Source organism: Lissotriton helveticus, chromosome 1_1, assembly GCF_964261635.1.
Source record: "Lissotriton helveticus chromosome 1_1, aLisHel1.1, whole genome shotgun sequence".
Classification (NCBI taxonomy): Eukaryota; Metazoa; Chordata; class Amphibia; order Caudata; family Salamandridae; genus Lissotriton; species Lissotriton helveticus.
The window spans coordinates 229137212-229159415 of record NC_136057.1 but is presented as its reverse complement, the minus strand read 5'-3'; the positions used below and the strand labels follow the sequence as shown (position 1 = coordinate 229159415).

At 44.7% G+C, this 22204-nt stretch overlaps 1 protein-coding gene across 1 annotated transcript; it reads left to right on the top strand.

Moving 5' to 3' along the window:
- The first annotated feature begins 9154 nt into the window (after window positions 1-9154).
- Window positions 9155-10090, top strand: LOC144768653 (olfactory receptor 5AP2-like). The gene has a single exon (XM_078652472.1). The coding sequence runs from the start codon at window positions 9155-9157 to the stop codon at window positions 10088-10090; it is 936 nt and encodes a 311-aa protein (XP_078508598.1).
- The last annotated feature ends 12114 nt before the right edge of the window (window positions 10091-22204 follow it).

Genomic DNA, 22204 nt, shown 5'->3' with positions numbered 1-22204 from the left:
TTATTATCAGTCGCTTGGACTACAGAAATGCCCTGTTTACCGCCCTGAACGAAGATCTGCTCTCCAAGCTCTAGATTCTTCAGAATACAGCAGCCAGGCTTGTCCTCAATCTTCCCCGCAGATCCCCATCCACTTCTAATCGACGGACCCTTCATTGGCTCCCGATCCGACAGAGATGCCACGTTAAAATCTTAAGTCTAGCCCATAAGACAATGTATGATGCCGCCCCTTACTGTTTAAAAAACAAACTTAAATGGTATATACCAGGAAGATCATTAAGGTCAGGCTCTACATTCTACCTTGCTCAGCCCCGCATTCAAACTGCGCAACAGAGGCCGCTCCTTTTCATACCTATCTCCTCCATAACTGATCACAAATGTTTTCGTAAAAAACTTAAAACCTGTCTTTCCCCTCCCAATCATTAATTAGTCTCGGTTTGTTGTCTGTCCTATCATCCTTTTGCTGCTAGCGCCATGAGACCTCATGGTGAGTTGTGCGCTATGTAAGAATGTTTGACATTTGACATTTGACAAGTACTGGCAGTGGTATTATAGGAGCCTTTGACTCGCCCCTGTCTTACCACTGACCTGAAAGGTGACACAGGCGCTAAAGAACTCCTATACCTTCTCAGACATATTGAGCCAGTAGAAATTGTTCATCAACCAGTATCAAGTCTTGTTCTCCCATATATGACTTGCCAAGGTGATATATCATAACTCAAAATCAGGATGAACTCTCTCTTCTGGTGGCCCCCTCCATGAGGTTTCTGGCCTCGGTATTGGGAAGGCTGCATTCCCACTAGATTCTGTGGCACCCACTGTCATCTCCCTCCCATTGCATTAAGGCAATCCACCTCTAGCCCTCAAGACTGGGATAGACTCTCTGCTCCTGACAAAACTCCTCTCTGCAGGGTCCACCGACTCCTGCCCGTTCTGCCAAGTCTGACAGCTCTGGCAGGGATGGAGTCCCTTCCTCAGAGGCCAGATTACTCCCCCTCGGGTTTAGATTCCTGCTTTACCTCTAAAGTTCCCTTGGCTGGCTCACCAGACCATTTTTCCAGGATCCGAGTGTCCATCAGTTCCCTTTTGGCTAGTCTGTGACCCAATCACAGCACATACCCACTCCAGTATTTCATATGGGGACCTATCTCCACTCTGACCACTCAGACACTTAAAGATAATTGCCCAGTAAATATTGGACTGGAGCACTGCATACACAGCCACCTTCATAGGGCCTGTCACACCCCCCATTCCAAATCCATCACAGCCCTAGGATGGAGTTTGGTAGTGCTGTCTGCATAAGTCACCTGGTGAAACTCACCAGGTAGGATCTGTTCTTTAAACACAAGCGTTTCCATGCCTATAGTCACACTGACCCCTGTGTCTCTCAGAGCCTCAACGTGAGTTTCATTGATTCATTGTAGGCCTCAGCATGTAATAAAGTATCAATGCTTGGAGGCAAGGTGGGCAGGGTAGCACTAAGGGACATTAAGATTGCCTCTGTCACTTCCCTACCACTCTCTGGGGCACTCTCCAGCCCCACACTTATATTAACAATCCCTGGAGGCTGCCAACCAGTGGGGGGACAGCATCTCTTTTCTTGTGCCCTGGCTGATTCCATTCAAAGCACTTTCCCACCTTTGAGTAATCAAAGAACCTTCCATTCTTTCCCTGATACCCCCTCCCTTTGACGTTGGAGTGGCAGGGGCACCCCTCCTTGTTCAGGTTTTTGTGATTCTTTTGAGGACTCCTTATGGTTTTGACCTTATTTCCCCGGGCCTTTCCCTTGGGAGGAGACCTGTCCTCCTTTCGTCTGATCACCCTCTGGTACTGATTGGAAACCTGGGTTCTCACCCACTCATCAGCTGCCCTGGCTAGTTCCGTAGGACTAGATAGCTAAGAGTCCACTAGGTTCTGGTGTAACAACCCTCGCACATAATGATTAAAAATGTGCTCTTTCATAAACAAATTGTACAGCCCCTCATATGTAGCTACTTGATTACCATCAATCCAGCCTCCTAGTGCTTTCTCTGAGAGGTCCACAAAGTCAACCCAGCACTTTCTGGGTGTCCCTGAATTTCACCCTGAACTGCTCAGGGGTCTAACCAAATTTCTCAAGTAAGTATCTTCTCACGAGGGTGCAGCATTTGGCTTCATCCCACTCCCAACTATAGGGATTAGTTCCCACAAGAGTGAACCCCAATGCTTGGGGTGGATGTCCCTCATCTCAAGGGTTTTATCAAATGCTGTGAGCCATTGGCCAATGTCGTCCCCTTCTGTGTATCTGGGCACTATCCCATCGAGAAGCTTGGAATCAATCCCTCCCACCACTGGACACCTTAACGCCTTATTCAATTTAATGCCACCATTTCTTCTTGCTTTCTTCTCCTCCCGCTGCTCCCTAGCTAATTCATATTTCTTCTTTTCTAGGGCTAGCTCCTTTTCTCCTAGGGACATCCCTGACCCTTGTGCAGGAAATCCCCCTCTCTCACTTCTTTGAATTATATATCTAGTTCTGAAGCAATGACAAAGGCAGCATTACCCTCTTCCTGGGTCACATTGGGGGATCAGCCTTCCCCTTGCCTTCCTTCTCTGGGGTTAGCCAGGCCTAGGCCTTCAGGGACCTAACCACCTCTTCCTTCTTAATCTTGTTAGTAGCAGGTAGACCCCTAGCCTTACACAAAACCCTAAGCCTGGCCATTTTAAGTTTAGTAGGTTTAGCTAGATCCAGCTCCATAGTATCTATAGTTTTGGATCTCAACAGCTATCAATCGAACTGAACAAATTTAGAAAAATCAAAACAATGGATTAAAAATCAGTTTAGTCCACATTTCAAAATCAAACGTTTTGTTCAAAGACAATTTAGAGGGTTTTTAAAGATATTACTTAATTACTGTATGGTGTACTTCAAACAAACGTCTGCATCTACACTGCTGAACACCAAATGTTGGAAAGTGGGTCATTGGTAGGGGTAAGTATGCACCCACCAACATGGTATAAGGTCCACTAAAAGTGTCAGTAAATTAGTCCCTTGCTTAACCCCTAGTAGCTGAAAACAAGCAGGAGACAGGAGTGTAAAGCATTTAAAAGATACCAATACCTCAAGTAAGAAAGACACAACACACAATAAAAATCGCACAACAATTTATAAAAATAAGAAATATTTTTGTGAATGAATACACCAAATTGACAAAAATCCAATGTACTGAACCGGGGATATGATTTTTTAAAGATTAACACACTTTATAGTGCTTAAATCATATAGCACCACTCTGGATATCTGGTCGTGCTTGTCAAGGACAAAGTCAAAGTTTGAGGACGATCGCAATGGAGCCCTGGTCAGATACACTAAGGGGGAGTTTCTGGTCAAAATTTTACCTCCATTATTATCTTGCCTGGAGCTTGTTCTTCCGATGTTTCTCCACCCTCAACAGCAGGCCGGATTCAGAGAGGGCTCCCCGGCTTGATGTTTTGTGAGGTCCCGGTAAAATCCTGGAAGTCTATAGTTTTTAGCAGGACGAACCTGAAATACTGTCCGGGTCATAGTTGAAGGTAGTGGCTTGACTCTCGACGTCTGTTGGTCACCTCAAGGAGCTTTTTCACAATCGTTCTCCAACGTTCTATAAACTACAGGAGGTGTTTCCTGAATGTATCCTTGTAGGTTTCAAGTCTCAAAATCACCAATCCAAAAGTTTTGCATCTCCTAGTTAGTCTCTGGGATGTCTGGACCACAATTTCCACTATGCACCTGGCCAAATCCTTAAAAGTCCACTTGACACACTCCTAGTTGGGGGCTTTTAGTAGATATAATGCAGGAGGGCTCTTGTAGAAATAATCCAGTCAAATTCATGAAGAAAGAGTCTTGATTTATAAGCAGCACGGATGGCATCCATCAATCATAAAGATCAGCCTGTACTGATTTCTAACAGACTTCAACTTTAGCTAGTGAACTCTAGAACTAAGAACATTCTTAAAGAAAAACATGTCACATGCACAGGCATGCGACCACAGCAATGCATTTAAAGGAGAAGTATAATGAACATGTATAATGAAGAAGAATATAACAGCTCTATTAACATGTAACTTGCACGGAGTACACTCTTGAATCCTTCCTGAAGCATGATGCAGTCCCCAGGGCTGTAGTAGCAGATTGTGCAGCAGGTAAATTCATTCAGAGGACAGGCCTTCGGGGGCGGGTCCGGATTCCAGCAGAGCAGTCCTTCTTATCTTTGTAGTTTTAGGCAGCAGATCTGAGAGACTATGCAGCTCTCACCTATTTATTCAGTGGTGTGTGGTGGCAAGCAGGGGGCACTTTTGTCCAGTGACATGCTGGGTGCCACCCAAAAGCATAACAACTTTCTCCTTTATGTGGCATCTTCTTGTCCCGCAAAGAACTACAGAACCAAAATCCAACATGGATGATTTCTTTCCAGAGGAGTGAACGCTAGCTAAATCAACTCACAGTGTGGCTCATTTCCATTAGCTCTCCTTCCTCTGACTCTGCAAATTCCTGGTCCTAGCCTGACATCTGGCTGGGGCACAGGATGTGGGGGTAGGTATGCCTGGCATTCCTTACTGATCTGCTCTCTCTTTGAGCTCAGTTTGATTTACCCAACCATTGCAGGACCTATCCTCCTCAGCTTCAGAGCTCTCTCCATGAGATAACCTCTGCTCCGGCCAGGCCACATATAACCTAATAGAAGCACCCTGGCTAAGCCTGTTAAGGTTGACCAATCAGCAGAGACCACTAGCAGGCTGGATTTTAGCTTACAGAAGAGAATGTTCTATAACTTCATAACTTCTCTTCGGTACTATTTATAATAAATTCAGCTGTGGGAAGTTGTTGACTTTATCAATCCCAATCTTGTAAGTCATGTAATGAAATGCACTACTTTCTTAGCAATAGTTACCTAAATATTATGTGCATAATAATAATTGCATTGTTAACCTATACAGTTAAGCATCCTCAATGGGGAAAAATGAAATGGGTAGTTGTTTCCTTACAAAGGCATATACACCATCTTTCAAGGTTTATGCTTACAGTTACTTGACCCTCCAACCCTGGGACACCTAGGGGAGAACTGGGGAGTGAGGGGGTGCTTAATATGTAAAACTAAGGTAGATTATCACTTTTACAGTGCCCATACCACCAAAATCGAGTTTGCACACAATTTACTTTTAAAGACAGTCTGCAAAGCCAGGCTTCATTTAAAATGAAAGCAGGCACAGAGAAGCGCACACATGCAAGTGCTGGAGATCTGCCGGGGCTCTGACCTTCTATGCCCTATTATAGTCTAGGTACTAATAGGTAGTTTGAACTCACTATCCCTAGTATATACTAGATTCTTATAGGGTCTGGCAATATCAATTGTGAGAAAGACAGGCTGCAAGGCAGGACTTCCTTTAAAAGGACATCAGACACACAGCCAGGCACATATGCAAGAGTAGGAATACTGCCTGGCCTCTAAACCTCCATGCCCCATTATATACTAGGGATTTACAGGTAGATGTACCTCCTGGTCCTATTATATATTAGGGACTTAAATGGCCTGTCATTACGAATTGTAACTGTACCCTATCACATGTACCTTTTTAACCCCTTCGACGCGCATGACAAAGCCAGCTCGTCATGGGCGTTACCTGCGCTACGCGCATGACGAGCTGACTTTGTCACGTAACGCGCGATTTTCAAAATCGCAGCGCGCAGCGGGAAAACCGCTAGCGCGCATGCGGTTAAACATAACACTGGCCCTAAGCCTTATTAGCACAGCCCGTGGTATAGCCACAGCAAGTTACCACCAGTCTATTCAACTAAAAAATGGGCATGAAGGGGGCAGAAGGACCACTTTCTAACAGATATCAAACTCATTTAACATTATTACATAAAGCAGTGACAGGCACCAGTGATGATCAAACTTGTGGACCTAGAAGTGAAAAAGCTTGTAAAGCTATTTCTGATTAAAATACCTGTGGGGTTGAATAGAATGTTGAGAATGATTCCCTGGGTGAAACGCTGGGGTAAGAGGGTTTTTAAGATGACAGTTTCTGCAAGACTGTTGAGGGTAGTGGTGATTAAAGCTAGTGCTTCCTACCTACCTGTTATTAATTTGTTTTTCATTGGCGACAAGCAGTTAGTGAATGTCAGTCCACACATTTTATTCTCTCCAGCTCTGTCTGAGCTTTGATTTACAGCGCATACTCCTTTGCGTGTGGTGAGCGAATACTGCCAATTTACTGTGAATTAGCCATCTCCAAGCCAAATGGTGAACCTCTGGTAGAATATCTTCAATTTGAAAAGGGACTCAGTGGCACTGGTGAAACCAAAATAGTTCTACAGTGAATCACATGCATCCTTGCAGCTGTGCATGGTTATTCTGAGTCATCCTCACCTCCAAGCAAGGTCCTCTCCCATCCTGGTGCTCTGTGTAAATCTCTTGCCCACAACATGGGTGAGGGACTTGACAAGGCACCCATTTCAGTAAAAGTGAATTGATGGAATTAGTTGAGGGGGTGCTTGATAAGTATCCTCAGCTTAATGGGGGACCAGAGGATAAGCTGAGCAATGCAGGCCACAGCAGAATCTGGAGATACATTGCTACACGCTGCAATACAGTGGGCATTTACCAACAGCAGGCCAAAACCTTTTGGAAGCACTATGAGAACCTGCAACGCTGGGTCCAAATCAAGACCTAGGACTTAGAGGGCCTGCCTTCCCAGCCCACTTACAGAGGCCTTGCCTTAGTCCACTGTACAGGAGGGTCCTCCTGATGGAAACCTGGACAATCCTCCATATGCAGCTGGATGAGTATGAGCAGCTGAGAGCTGAAAAGCACTTTAACTGCATCATCTGTCTGGTAGTATGACATGAGTGGTGAAAGAGATTTACCTTCAATTTCCCAATTTGGGAAAGTGGATAAGTTTGGATTGATCTAGAGTGTACTTGTGTCACATTTGTTAGTTCAGCCTCTAGATGTATATAGTTAACTTCTTCTATACCCATTTTACCAGCCCCCCATTCTCAACCGCCACCCTTCTGGCATCAGTATGGCCCTCAGCCACATCAATGAACATAGATTTTGGACCCTGGAAATGCATTTGCATTTATCCATGTTTTCTTCTGTAGGGGACACAAAAATGGCAATTGGATACGTATTCTATTTACTTAACTTACATTTAGAGTCAACCTTTCATCAGCCAACATTTTATGAAGTAGTACCATATCTTTGCATATGGAGATGAGTAACAACAGGGATATTAGACACACACCACATATTGCAGACATTTCATCCAATTTTTATGAGCATGAATATTTTGTGAGAGCATTATTAAGTGTACTTACCAGGGTCTACCATCTGCCCTGTGTGTAGTGCCTGACCAGATGTCGCACTCGTACTTGAAGCATATTGATGTGTGTTGTGTCTTTCTGGCCAATGTCACATGGCCTAAAATTATATGAGTGTATTTAGTTTACATTCTATTTAACACATGTAATGAACCACATTTCCTAGTTCACTTCATATGTTTGAGACTATTGATGGATTCTATGTAAAGTTTCTATGGGTTATCTTATCATAATGCAGTAAATGGAACCTTCTTTTGGCCATATTTATGTACCAATTTGTGATGGTAGTATTGGTCAATGTGACCAATGACATTGCCTCCCTGCAAATGCAGGGACATCTGCTCCAGTGGGTAAATATACTGTGGCTGTATATGGCAATTTAAAAGAAGAAGTAAGTCACCAGACAATACCAAGAAATGATAAATATGTACAACTTGTCATGTATTAACTCAATGGCATTTTCAAGACAACTGATGGTTGCTTGATCAGTCACATTTTGAGGTGCCATTTACCAATGGAAAATGAAATCAACAACATTGGTGGGACAATGTTTGCAGTGCAGAAGACAAAATTAGACACACGAGAGTCTAACTAACCATGAATATTTGCACAAACTTAACACAACTTCTATAGTCACATTTGTAGTGTATCATACACATTTATCATTTGAAGTTATGGTTTAAATCATAAAAGTTTGCCGCCTGGCACCACATTAAGGTCATTTGTCACAGGCAGCCCCTGCTGCAGCTGGGGGTCAGTGGTGGAGAGGACATTCCTTTCAAGTGCGGCGAGACAGAGAAAGGGTCTTGTTTGCCCAACATGGAGAGCCGTGGCCACCTCTATCCTGGTGAACTTCTCCTTCAACCATGTCTTCTCATCTTGTCACTCCTTTCCATGTCCTTAATGGGCCGGACATCCTCCCCCAATGCAGTGACTGCAGTTGTTAACTGGTGCCAAAGGGCTTCCTACTTTGGGGCACTGGTGTAGTATGGTGGTAAACCGTATACATTTTTATAGCTCTCACTACAAAAGACACAATAAAATGTGTCTCCTCCTCTGCATAGTTCCTTTTCTTTCGCATTGGAAGAATGGTTTCAAGGTGCAGAGCAAGCAGGCTCAGTGTTAGTGTGGAAAATGCAGAGCATCGTATGTGTGCTGCTTTTATGTCGTTTGTAGTGCAGGCGTACACTTACTAGTAACTTAGGGCCCGATTCACAGAATGAACTTAAGACTCAATCCTAAACTTACTACTATTTTGGTATTCACAGAATGGACTTACTACGTTTGGCATTCACAGAATGAACTTACTACTTTTGGTATTCACAGAAGTTAGGATTTTGTCTTAAGTCTGTCTTAAGTCTGTCTTAAGTTTGTCTTGAATGTTCCTTTATAAGGTGACACCCAACTGGGGAATACTAGGCAGGGTCTAATTGGTCTACTGTCATTCCCCCTGTTGACCTTGGACTGCATTTACAAAAAGAGAGTGTATATGGTTCTGCTCAAAGTGCTGGCACTTGTACATGCTGTAAATAACTTATTAGAGGACCAGAGGTTGGCAGAATACAACACAGTGTTCACCAGTGTAAACATTCAGTTGCTTTCCTAATATGTTTTTTTAGTGGTCTCTTTTCAGCCAAGAAGTCGTTGTTTGTCCTCTTTTGCCCCTACGGGAGGGCAGCATGTAGGTATGGCTTTCACAGATGAAAGATGTAGTCAGCTACATGATTGGACAGCAGAATATTTAACATCTGCTAAGTGTCTCTAATTACAACATTATTTCATTATTGTTTCTTTCTTAGATAGAGTTGGAGCCATGGGGCATGAGAATAGAAGCACTGTCACTGAATTTATCATGTTGGGTCTCACCAGTGACCCCAACCTCCAAATCCTGCTATTTCTCCTACTGCTTCCAGTCTATATATTCACTCTGCTGGGCAACGTATGCATTTTGGTTATTGTTAGTTGCAACACTATCCTCCAGACACCCATGTACTTCTTTCTTAGCCAGCTTTCATGTCTAGATCTTATGTACTCCTCAGTTATCTCCCCCAAGATGCTGGTTGATCTATTGTCTAAGAAGAAGACTATCTCTTTTTATGGCTGTGTATCTCAAGTATTCTTTTTTGCTGCAATTGGCAGCACTGAGTTCTTCCTCTTGGCAGCAATGGCCTTTGACCGCTATGTGGCAGTATGTAACCCACTTCTGTATACAGTCACAATGACAGACCGTCTCTGCATGCAGCTGGTTGCATGGTCATACATAGGGGGTTTTCTGCACTCTCTTATTCATGCAGGTTGCTTGCATCGCTTGACTTTTTGTGGTCCTGATGTTATGAACCACTTTGTTTGTGATTACCCTGTGCTGCTGAAGCTGTCCTGCACAGACATCGCCATCAATGATTTAGTGCGTTTTGTTTTTGCTTCTTTAGTTGTGCTAAGTTCTCTGATTGTTATCCTTATCTCCTATGCCTTCATCATCATGGCAATCCTTAGGATTCGCACCACAGCCAAGAGATGGAGAGCTGGATCCACCTGCGTCTCCCACTTTATCTGTGTCTTCCTCTTCTATGGTACAATCCTGTTCATGGAGCTGCGACCTAACTCAAGTTCTTCAGAAGAGCAGGACAAAGTGGTGGCTGTTATCTCCACAGTTTTAATTCCTGCTTTGAACCCTCTGATCTACAGCCTGAGAAACCAAGAGATTAAAGAAACATTGCAGAAAATGTATAGGAAAATATGTAACAACTGAAGAATACTGACTTTAACTCGCTTTTAGAGAATGAAACATGCTGTAGCAATCATTTGTGGCTGTTAGCAAATATCTAGTAAAAACAGGTAAATTATAAATACAAAATTAGTTTCTAATAAACCAATTTCCAAAATATATAGAACAAGGTTAGGAACAGTTGTGCCCTGAGGATGTCAGCACATTCAACACAGCACCATTGAGGGCTGTAAGAAAAGGTTTGAATACAACTTTTCATCCTTGTCCATATGTAACTACAGGATTTAATCTATTTATCTAAAATGGATTTGTGTCTAAAATTGTAAAAGTTCTTATGGTGGTTGCATATTTTACATCAGTAGAACAGAAGCATGACTTGGATAGCTTCAGTCATGTGACATTAGTTCTCTGTGTTCCTCTTTCTGTGGATGTCACTATAGTTAAAGGCCGCCTCTTTGAAGGGAAAGGAAATCTAACTCAGCTAGACACCACCTGACTCTTCATGTTAAAGAGAAGTACATCTCTGTGAAGTGTTTATCTATTGAACTGGGCAACAGAGTTCTTATTTTCTTGGATTGTTTACCAATAATACTGTTTGGTCTTGTGTACGCTTGGATTGACATTATTGTAAGTGTTGTCCTTTGGTGGTGTTTCATTTTATTTTTCCAAAAGGAGTTCAGGTATGATTCGCACATAAGTGTGGGAGTTTATTGTTAAGAGATCTACTGTGTGAGTGCACAACTGTGTTTTGGAGTATATTAAATAAAAAAATATATATGTATACATATCTCTCTCTCTCCCTCTCTCTCTATCTCTCTCTCTCTCTCTCTCTCTCTCTCTCTATATATATATATATATATATATATATATATATATATATATATATATATATATATATATATATATATATATATATATATATATATATATATATATATATATATATTTGTGTATATATATATTTATATATATTTATATATATATTTATATACATGTATAACGTTTATAATTCATAGTAGGAACAGTTTGATATATGCAATTGTTTACCTCATGGATATATTCCTTTGTTATTGAGTACATTTTGCCCGTCTTCTAGTGTTTTACATTGTTGACATGTAAGTATGAAAAACAGCACCTCACCACCCTTCTTTATGTCTTCACCAACGGAACAAACTATTAGGTGGTCAAAGTGAAATAAGGTATTCTTACATTATGCCTGTGCCTGCGGCATCTCTCTGAACTACACTGTCTGGGGTCTGATAGCCAGCAAGTGTTTGGGCATTTACGTGACCTGATGATCTAAATGAATTTGAAGCGTATTTAAGGAAGTTAAATAAAAACTATTTGCTAAAGGTGAGTACAATTTTCGAAAGTTATCACTTCGAAAGAAGAGTCCAAAAACCTGAAGAATCTGTAAAGTTTTATGTCACCGATCTGCGTGATCCAGGTGCGATTTGTAAATCTGAAGGCACCTTAGAGGAACATTTACGTAATCAATTTATGTTGGGCTGTAATATTGAAAAAAGTGAATTGTCCCTTAATTAAAACAACCGGAGCGACCTATAAGGACAGTGTTAGTGAGGCAAAAAAAGGGTGGGGAAAGCGGCAAAAAGGACATCTTGAGAAGCTCTCTGGGTGCCCGGGATATGAGGATCTTCTGGAAAGTGGTCAACACAGGCAGTTGCGAGGCAAAATCTTCGATAGAGCCAAACCTGTAGGCAGGCGTATGGAGGGACCACTTTGAGTCCCTATACTCAAGGGTGGAGACATTGGTTGAACCAGCTCTCAATGGTTGTTCTGAGGGGATAGACCCCCGACTGCATCTATGTTCACCCCCACATCATTGGCTCAATGAGATAACTGGCGCCCTTTCCAAAATAGCACCGGGCAAAGCCCCCAGACTAGACTAGATCCCTGGGGACCTTCTCCATAGTACTATTCAATGCTATACTCCAAGGTATGAAGATCCCAGCTAGCTGGCCTGGAGTGGAAATAATTTCCATCTATAAAAAGCGTTCACCACTGTTGCCAATAAATTACAGGCCAATACGCCTTATAGACATCACACAAAAAATCTTTGCACACGAGTTGTTGCTCCCGCTGCAGAGCTGGATGGAGGAGCACAAGATACTCACTCCCCTTCAGGCAGGGTTCAGGGAAAAATTGTCTCCACTACACCAAATCCTCAGGCTACAAATATTACACTGAAAGATCATGTGTCAGGAGTGTGGCAGCCTCTACCTAACATTTGCAGACCTGAGGTCCACGTTTGATTTTGTCCCACAGAGAGAAGTTGTGGGTAGTCCTTCATGAGATGGGGGTACCGCCTTACTTGTGCCAAGTCATAAAGCATCTGCACGAGGGAAACTACTCCCAAATTAGATATGGGAACAAGGGTAACCTGTGGCCACATTCCCGTAAATAGAGGTGTTCGCCAGGGATGCGTACTCGCCCCGACCATATTTAGCCTCTACATAAATAGGTTAGTAGATTATCTGCTCAGCGAGAAATACTTGGATATCCCTAAGCTGGCAACACGCAAAATTCGAGCAATGATGTTTTCCTACGATACTCTACTAGTATCTAAATCACCCGGGGGATACAGAGGGTATTAAATAGGTGTGACGTGTTTTGCAGGGAAAGAGGGCTTGAAATCAAGCTCCAAAAAAACAAATTCATGGTGTTTAATTCCCCGAAAAGTACGCGTCCAAATCCATCTCTACATGCAAACCCGTTGAAAGAGTCTCCTCATTCGACTATCTAGGCATTACGATCACAGATTCTATGGATTTGGGTCTCAAATTAAAAAAGCATCCCTTAAGCTATCACAATCATCTGAAGGACTGATGAAGGTTTTTCGAAAATCAAGTTATAAATCTGTGAGTCCTGCCATAGAAATCTACAAGGTCCAAGCTAGGGGAGGGACGCTGTATGAGGCAGGACTATGGGGGTACCATAGCTCTGAGAGTCTTACACAGACAGGAAATATCTTTCTCAGGCAACTGTTTAGTCTCCCACAGAGTACCCCACTCACGCCGCTATGTCTGGACCTGGGGGTAAGGCCCATAGCGGACAAATCTAATCTTAGACCCCTCCTATTCTGGCAGCTTCTGTGGGTTACCCCTGAACTTGTAGCATATAGAGAGGAATTAAGAGAGGTGTTGAGCCTACCAGGAGCGAGCAAATTACCCTGGCTCTCCTATGTTCGTCAAATGTTAACAAGCTTGGGACGGGGCAATCTTTGGGATGACCCGGAGGTTGCCTTTGCCTCAATCTCTAGGAAAATGCTAAGGGATTGCTACGGGGAATTTAAATTGGCCCAACTCCAATGCAACCCTTCAGCAGGTAAACTTTCTGTAACCTTCCTAAAGTCCAAGGATAGGTATAGCTTAGAGCTGGCCTTGAATGACATCAAGCAGGCAACTTCAAGAAAGCTCTTTTTACAATTTTGAATGGGGTCCTGCCTCTCCGCTCCTTTACAAACAAAAGGGGCGGCTCACAAACCTTGGGTTGCCCGGTGTAGGAAATGGGACCCCCGGCCGGCCAGGGCTTGCGCCACAGCCAGTCAGAGACCGCCACTCCTATATAAAGTCGACCCCTGCTCGCCCTCTAGGTAACGCGGCGCGGGCAGTCAGGCCTATCTCGGAGGACATGTGTGAAGCATTTGCGCACGCACCCACCAACAGCAACATCCCAGGCCTCCCACAAAAGGACTCCACACGAAGTATATATGAAAGTAGTCTTTGTATTAGACAGGACACATAGGAACATACACTTTACAAGGTGCTCAAGGCACGGCAGGGGTTACCAGGGAAAAGGTACAGGGCAGGCCCAAGGGAGGCACTGCCAGTGGTACGCATCTGATGGAACTGGCATTTAGACCACATATCTCCTGGGAGCTTCCTAGACTAGCAGTAGAACTCACTCTGACCAGGGATCACATACATGAGACATCGGGTATTCAGGAGGGAAAGGACAAGGTACATAACACAACAGAGGCCCCCATCAGCAGGGCAACACATAATAATTCTCAGCATCACATTGATATTAGTCAGTAGCACCTGAAAGGGGCCCGGGGCAAACCTAAACGTGGCAGCGGCCCACGAAGTGCTGGGCCGCTGAGGGATTTGGACGGAGCCTTGCAGGCTCAGGGGGACAGGGGAGCGATGGTGGAGCCTCTCGCAGGCTCGGTAAACAAAGGGACACGGTGGAGCCTCTCGGGCTCAGGGACGCACATGGTGGAGCCTCTCGGGGCTCGGAGAGAGAACTGTGGGCAGGCGGGGCCCCCCTCGGGGGACCCGGCATCAATGGTGGCCCCACGGGCCATGAGGGAGCCTCTCGGGGCTCAGGGGTCAAAGGGTCACGGTGGAGCCTCCCGGGCTCAGGCATCGTGGGAGCCTCGCTGGACTCGGGGAATAGTGGGAGCCCCACGGGGCTCGGAGCAGCAGGATAGGGGCGGAGTCCCTCCCAGGGGGGGCTCGGTTTTCAATCAGGGCCTCCGGGGGCTCGAGGATCACGGGCGGGGCCCCCCTCGGGGGATTGGGGCCAAGTTGGGGCCGCGGAGGCCCACTCGGGGGACTCGGCATCACTGGGGGCCCCACGGGCCTCTACACACATTTCTGCTCGGGCCGGAGGGGAGGGGCGGCCACCGACAATGTGGCCCGACGCCCCGCCTCCCCTCCAGCAGCACTCACCGGTCTAGACGCGCCAGCCACGGCGGCGCTGGCTCCCCCTCGCTCTTCCGGGGCTCCCTCTCGCTCCTGGGGGCCCGGGGGGGGGATAACAGCAGTCTTTCCGGCAAGCAGGGGCGCGGAGTAGGCTCCCGCCGCCCCCTTCCTCCTTGCCTCTCTCACCAGCCGGCTCCCAAGCTCCCCGGGCTGCCGTCCAATCACAGCGCGGCCCGGGGAGACGTCAGAAGCCAAGCCCGGGCCGCCGTCCAATCACAGCGCGGCTCGGGGGCGGGCTTCACGGAGGGGTCCCGGGCCAGCGGCGGTGACTCGGGAAAATGACGAGGGCCAGGCCCCCCTCGAGATTGGGGGCCATAGCGAGGTCGGCACTCGCGGGGGAGGTAGAACCCCCAAAGAACAGGGCAACTGCCGGGTGGCACCGGCTTGGTGAAGGTAGCGCGCACAGCGCTAGTGCCACGAAGGATGCGCTCCAAAAGCGCCAACAGGACAGAAGGCAGCGCTCTAAGCGCTAGGGTCAGAGGGAAGCGCTCCCAAGCGCTAGAAGCGGGAATGAGCGCCCCAAGGTGCTAGGTTAGCAGGAAAGCGCTCTCAAGCGCTAGGGCCATAGCTAGCAGAGACCCCAGGAAGCCCAGGAGCCCAGCAGATCAGGAACAGAGCAGGGCCCAGGGAGGCACGCCCTTCCCTGAGCCCAAGCAGCAGCACGACCCAGGTAGGGTCCCAAGCAGGAAGAAGAGAAGAGAGAGAGAAGAGGGCCCACCCTCCTTTTATACAGGAGCTCCCTTTGTCTCCAAAAAGGGGCAGGCAGGGAGAGAACCAGCTGGAACTGGTTATAAGGAATTTCTTGGTACTGGCCAGGCCAGGGACACTGGACGCACCCCAGGGGGGTGGGGCCAGCCTGGTGGGGGAAGGCCCAGCCGGCTTCAGCCAATCAGGCGCCAGCACACCTACTGCACACACACACCAAGGTCTAGAAGTGGCCCTTCCCTTCTAGTCACACGCATGCCGCATACATCATCTTGTAGCATTCAACCTCACGAGCGCACACATACCAAACACGGCCCGGCACGCCCCACGCATCAGGAACTACCAGAGCCACATACCTCCCCCATGCATTCCTATGGGAGGCAGGTCTCTCTCACCACACACACACTCAGAAGGGGGATCACCATCCCCCGGGCACATATAATAAGCACAAAACTTCAGGGGTGGACCTGCCAGACGGGCCAAGTCCAACACCCGGCATGTGATTGCCCAATAGAATTTGACCTTCATGTACTTTTTAGCTGTCCCGGATACCACAAAGTGAAAAAACAGTAGCTGTTCCAGATTTGTAGAAACCTAGGGACCAGACGCTGTTGTGAGGCCTTTAGGATATTTAAACACGATACCAGCCTCCCAATAGTTTATTCGGGAGCAGGTTTCCTATTCTCTATGTGGTGCCCTTTTAAAAACAAAACCATAGCAATAAACAAGGGCCACAGCTATGCATAAATGAAACAAGGACTTTTATTGGGCCACCTATTCTTATTGTTTAACTGAGATCATCTGCATTGATATATCTAATCTACATTTGGTTCTTTTTTTTTTCTTCCCTTTTTTTTGCCATATCGGTTCCCTGTTCCCGAACCTGCATCTTGTGGCCAAGACCAATTTTTCATCTCATACCTGGTTTTGCCATCCGTCTCATATCCTGCAACGTCACACAAGCACTTTGTATTTCCAGAACTGTCTCCAGCTAAGACCTATCAATTGTTTTTTATGATTAGATTCTCTCACACGTGGAAGTAGTCGATTAGACTACACCATATATCTGTGATAGGCCACATTTTTGTATGTTTTATCTAACTGTGTTTACTTTATGTAGCTCGCTTTGCTCCATCTTTTTTAGTTTTCTTTTTTAAGTGCAATCGATTTTAAAAGAAAATGAATTGTAGGTAATTTTAGTTGTACTTTTAAGGTCAAATTGACCGAAATAAAGTTATTACTGACTTGATGACTGATTTTAGTGTATGTTAAATCACTGATGGTGTCATTGGTAAAGGTGAATGGAAGGACTTATTAGCAAATGATGTAATGTTTCAGAAAGTTAATTCACAAGTCACTAATGGCTGGCACAGGAAGCAAGATGTGAGTGAAAAAATACAAAAATACTAGAATGTAAGAGAAGAACTAACTGTTAATGATGATCTTCTCTGTAGAGGTACACATCTTTGTTCCTTCAATGGAGGTCAAGGGAAAACTGATTCAGTTGAGGCATCATGGTCACCAAGGAATTTCTAAAATCTAAGAAAGGATCAGGTTGTACTTCGGGTGACCTTGAAAAAACATACATGTAGAAAGAGTGGTAAGGGACTCTATGGAGTGTGTCTCTAGTGACAAAGTGTATAAGACCAGGGTACAACCAATAATTATGAGATCAACTCCAGTGAGGGTCTGAAAGCAAGTTGCATTGGATATATCAGCACCTGTTACAAGCAAGTCTGAACAGTACTATTTTCTAGTTTTACTAGACATGTTTTTGAGGTGGCCTGATAAATGTATCACACAAAATATAGAAGCATGTAAGGTTATTGAATTTCTTAAAGACTGTTTCCCTATAGAGGGATTATCTGAATGTATTTTTACAGACAATAAAGTATATCTGTGTCCAAGGAAATGGAAGAGTTTAAAAAAAATCAAAATGAGGATTCAAATACTAAAGGTGTTCTCTCTATCATGTAACAACAAAGGAGGAGTACCCCCTGAGGGAGAGAGGTAGAAAAGAGTCTCTACTTCTAGAGTATAAAGCTCAGGTCAGCACAGTGTGCCCCAACCCTTTATTGGACAGTGCATCTAATCCCGGGGACCAGGAGTTCCCACCTCACATAGTTTTTGTAATTTCCCTTACTCTCCCTTTTGTTATTTATACATTAGGCAGCGCACAGCTGCGAGAGCTTCACATATTTATTATTTTTTACCCTTCACAACCATGGCCAAGAACCAGGGCCTCTCCTATTCCTCGCGAGAGGTTGAGGAGGTGATGAGTGATATGTCTATTTTTGCGGATGCCAATATAGCTCAAAGCAATTCTGCAACGAAGGATTGGGAGAACTTAACAGAACTAAAAAGGAACAGAATCAGGACGATCCTACATGGGACGATCCTCAAGCAGTATCTAAGTAACAACATGGCGCCAAAAGGACTCTTAGTCTCCAACGCCCCACGCATCTTCCTTGAAGATGAACTGTTTCGAAAAGACTGGGCAGCCATAGCGTGGCACTGCACACACGATTGGATAGTCCTAATTTTAAAGACCGCTTTAAGACTATCCGAAATAATCCAGATAGAAATACAAGTGGCAGAAGGCAATATGAAAACCACCATTACGGGTTTTAAGAAGAAGCTAGATGAACTTAATAAAGAAATGACGGATTACAAGGACAATTTGACACAACAAAAAGTGCAACAATTTCAAAAAGATTTGAAGTGGTTTTCAATGGTAAAAGCATACCCTTATTCAGACCCAGAATATGTACCGCCATCCAAAGGTGACGACAACTCTGATGCTTCAAGTAATGCATCAAGCAATGCATCAAGCAATACCTCTAACTCCAGCGGGGGTTCAAGTGGCGGAAACACTAAACAAAAAGGGAGAGGACGAGGCAGGGGGAATGGCAACTGGCCGACCTACAACCCTATGCCCATGCCAGTTTTCCCGGATCCATACAACCATCCACAAAATTTCCCAATGTATGGGTGGCAACCACCCTTTCAACAACCGTTTTTTCCTGTGAACCCCTACAGACCCCCCTTTTTAAACCGGGGCGGGAGAGGACGGGGAAGGAGAAAAAATGCCAACCAGGGCAACCAAGTCCACTGGGCACCGGAAGACCCGAGCGCCAACCAGAACAGGAACAAACCCCAACAGGCAGGGCCGAGCAATCGGAAAACCTAGTTACCAACCTATCAGCGAGACCCCTCAGTAAGGACGAGGAATCAGTCCTAAACAAGGGCCTAGGTTTTGTGCCCACAACCAACCTGGATAAATTCAGACTCCAGTGCGAACTATCCTCCTTTTTCAGGAAACTGAGACTAAAGGCCTTCTTTGAGAAGAGAACTAGTACCGAAGATAATGCGTACACAAATGAGACAGGGCTACGGAACAAATCCACATTCATGCCACCACCGCACATGATCCCGGTAGAGATCTCTACTTTTGAGCAAGCGGTTTTTAATGACGTTGAAAATGCCACACCAAAAAAGCCATTCATGAATCTCACAAGACTAGAGAGAATTGCATTGGATGACTTACAGAAATCTGAGACCATCATAATCAAACCCGCAGACAAAGGCGGAGGGATAGTCATACTAGTGTGATGTATTCCTATAGGTTCTGTATCGATCCCCCTATTCTGGTTAGCAAACTAACAAGTTAACTAGCAGCCATCCCATGAGGCAGAAAACACCCATGATGCAGGAACCGTTATCTGATAAAGCCACACTACGGCACAGGAACGTGTTATCTGATTAGGTCATAACGCTTGCCATCTAATTAGACAAGCGATATTCCTCCAGCCCCTGATAAGGCATACGGAGTTCTCAAAACAAATCAAATCTATGACAGACCTGGGAAAAACCCTGCGGCCATTGTTTTGATTTCACCGAGAACTTCAGCAAAAGAATGTGCTAACAACCTGGTCGTATGACATCTTTATTGACGTATCTATGTCCATCCTTACGTCAATCTCGGCACCTTAAAGGTATAAATATTACCGATATTGCCCTATGCAAACACACGCGGTGGTGACGAGGACGGAGCAGCCAGACTTGCCGAAGCCCATAGCAGAGCAGACCCCGCTGGCGCAGCCCCGCCTTCTTGACGCGCTGAGAACGAGCAGCTGCCTATTTCTCCTGCCGAGAAATCCAGCTCCGGCGCTTCCGGGTAGCCCTCGCAGGCAGCCTGGAATATCGAGACCAGAGACGAGAGATACCATCCCTCATCCATCCTAGATTCCAGGTACAGAACTGAATAACCCCTCGCAGAGAATTCTTTAGTCAGTCACTTGGCAAAAACAAACTTAACTTAAACTGTAACTTTCTATTCCCGCCCACGTATTAGGCTTAGGTCAGGTACACGGGGTAGGCGTAGTTAGAAACACCAGTTGAGTACGATTAGTCAAATGTATATGTGTATGTAATTCATTTTATTCATTTTAAACCTTCATATGGCTTAGAAACCATATCAATGTTTTTACAGTATTATTTTATACTTCTGCTTTTAATGTATGCACTTTACTTAACTATAAGTATTGCAATAATATCGATCCATTTCTCTTGTATGAGAAAAGAGACTGATCAATAAATAACATCTTTTATTGAACACGCCCGTCTCTTCCTTTTCTCTACAATCTGATGAGACTAAGAATGCACGTACTGACTGAGTAAAATAAATTGCCTTTTGTTCACACGACTCTCGAGATACACTCTTGATTAGGGGAGAGCAAAGTTGTCATGTTCTATGGTTGTCAGAAACTAAATCCCTTCTTGTCTATCCAGGGAGGTTCAACTCCTCCTTGCCTATTCGAGAAAGTTTCTAGTGAACTCTGAGCTAGCTGGCAAACCCAAAACTTTAAGTCTAATATCGACAGTAGTAGACCTAGTTAACGTCTGGATAGGCCTATACTATTGAAGGTATTATTCCAATGCGCAGAGCCTATTGGGATAATAGGAACTACACTACATGGCGCCCAACGTGTTTGGAAGGGCGATAAAACTAACGTAAGACATTTAGAGTAACTCAGTCGTGCTTTCTCACTCAGACCCCTTTTTCCCCATAATACTCCAAAGACGTCTGGAGTGGGTAAAAGGTAATATCCGCCAAAACGTCGCAGGAGGAAACTCCTATGTATGGTACTTGGTTTAGTCAACGTTGAAGGATAAAACCGTTCCAAAATATTGTGCATCTAATCTTTGTTTCCATAAGAAACCTGATCTGCAAACAAACAAAGTAACCATCCTGTCGGTAAAATGGTAGACAGTGATGATGAAAGAGAGGCAGTTAGATTAGCAGCTGAAATAGCAGAAGCTGATACTGCACTACAAGAAGCTGACCAGGATATAATACTCATCCCGGTCATTAAAAGGAAATCTATAACCTTAAAACTTATAGAGAATGGACTGACACCTAGAGGTGGCACAGTCATATTCGTAATTGAGGCACACGAATATCGGCAGACAGAGGTATACTATTCATGGATACATTTTCCAGCAGCAAATGCTGTAACAAAGTACTTCCACTATTACAAAATAGAGGAACCTCCTGAAATGTACACTCCTTTCGAGGAGGTGGAAGTACCACTTAAATTTCAAGAGCATTTGCTCTTATTTAATGGCGCCCTAAAACACAATAATCACATCACCAGGCTCGGTCCATTAGGTAGACCAGGAGCAACGTGGCCGGTCCTAGCCGGATACACACCACATCCAGACATCAATGGGATGTCTGTAGCAGAGCTGTTAACACAGCTAAAACAATTAATAAAAATACATAGACAATTAGTCCAATATGTGATGCGGACTTCAACAATTCAGCCAGCAATTAAAATTCCACAGCTGACCCCTCACCAGGGGAACACAAATAAAATTACACCTCAAAACATACAATCCTGCCTAGGTAAAGTACCGGCTAAACGGGAACAAATACCATTCTGGCTAGCACAGAAAATCACCCAAATAGAGGCGGTGTTTCCTGACACCACCCCGTTAGAAAAACACAGGATTCTGAATATCTGTCTTCCAATGGGAATCGCACCACACATTGAGGACTGTGACACTTGGGGTACAGTCTTTGCTTCCATCTACACAAAAACGCACGGTGTTCCATCCATTTCGGTAATACCAGATGTGCTAAAACAAATTCAAGATGAATACGGTCCAGAACCCGCTTTAACTCTTGGTATGAAACTACTAAAAGACTTCAAGCAGGTCTCGGCTATATTATTAGCCAACATAAAGGGAGAAGCAGCAAACGTGGCGATCCGCCAGAGGTTAAAGGAGACAGATATAGCAGACCAACCAGCTGAAATTGCCAGAATCATAGAAAAATCCTATGAGGAACTAGGTAGAGATAGTTTAGGTGGAATACCAGTAAAACCACAACTGATTGAAAGTCCTGAAAAAATCTTTTTTAACAATAATTCAACATCACAGAAAAAGAGCTGGGATGGAAACAAACAATCCAATCCTAAAGAAAAGAAATTCCAGTCTAGAGGAAGGTCTCCTAGGCGAAGAGAAAAATCTCCGAACCAAAGACATAGGTCACCCCAGAGTGACCCCTCTGGGAAAAGATATAACCTTAGAAATAGGGATAATATAAAAAAGCCTGATAGATATCAAGACATTGATACACGTCCCTCTCAATCTTTTCAGACTTCCTCGCAGAAATCGGAAAGAAGAGGACGATCAGACCAAA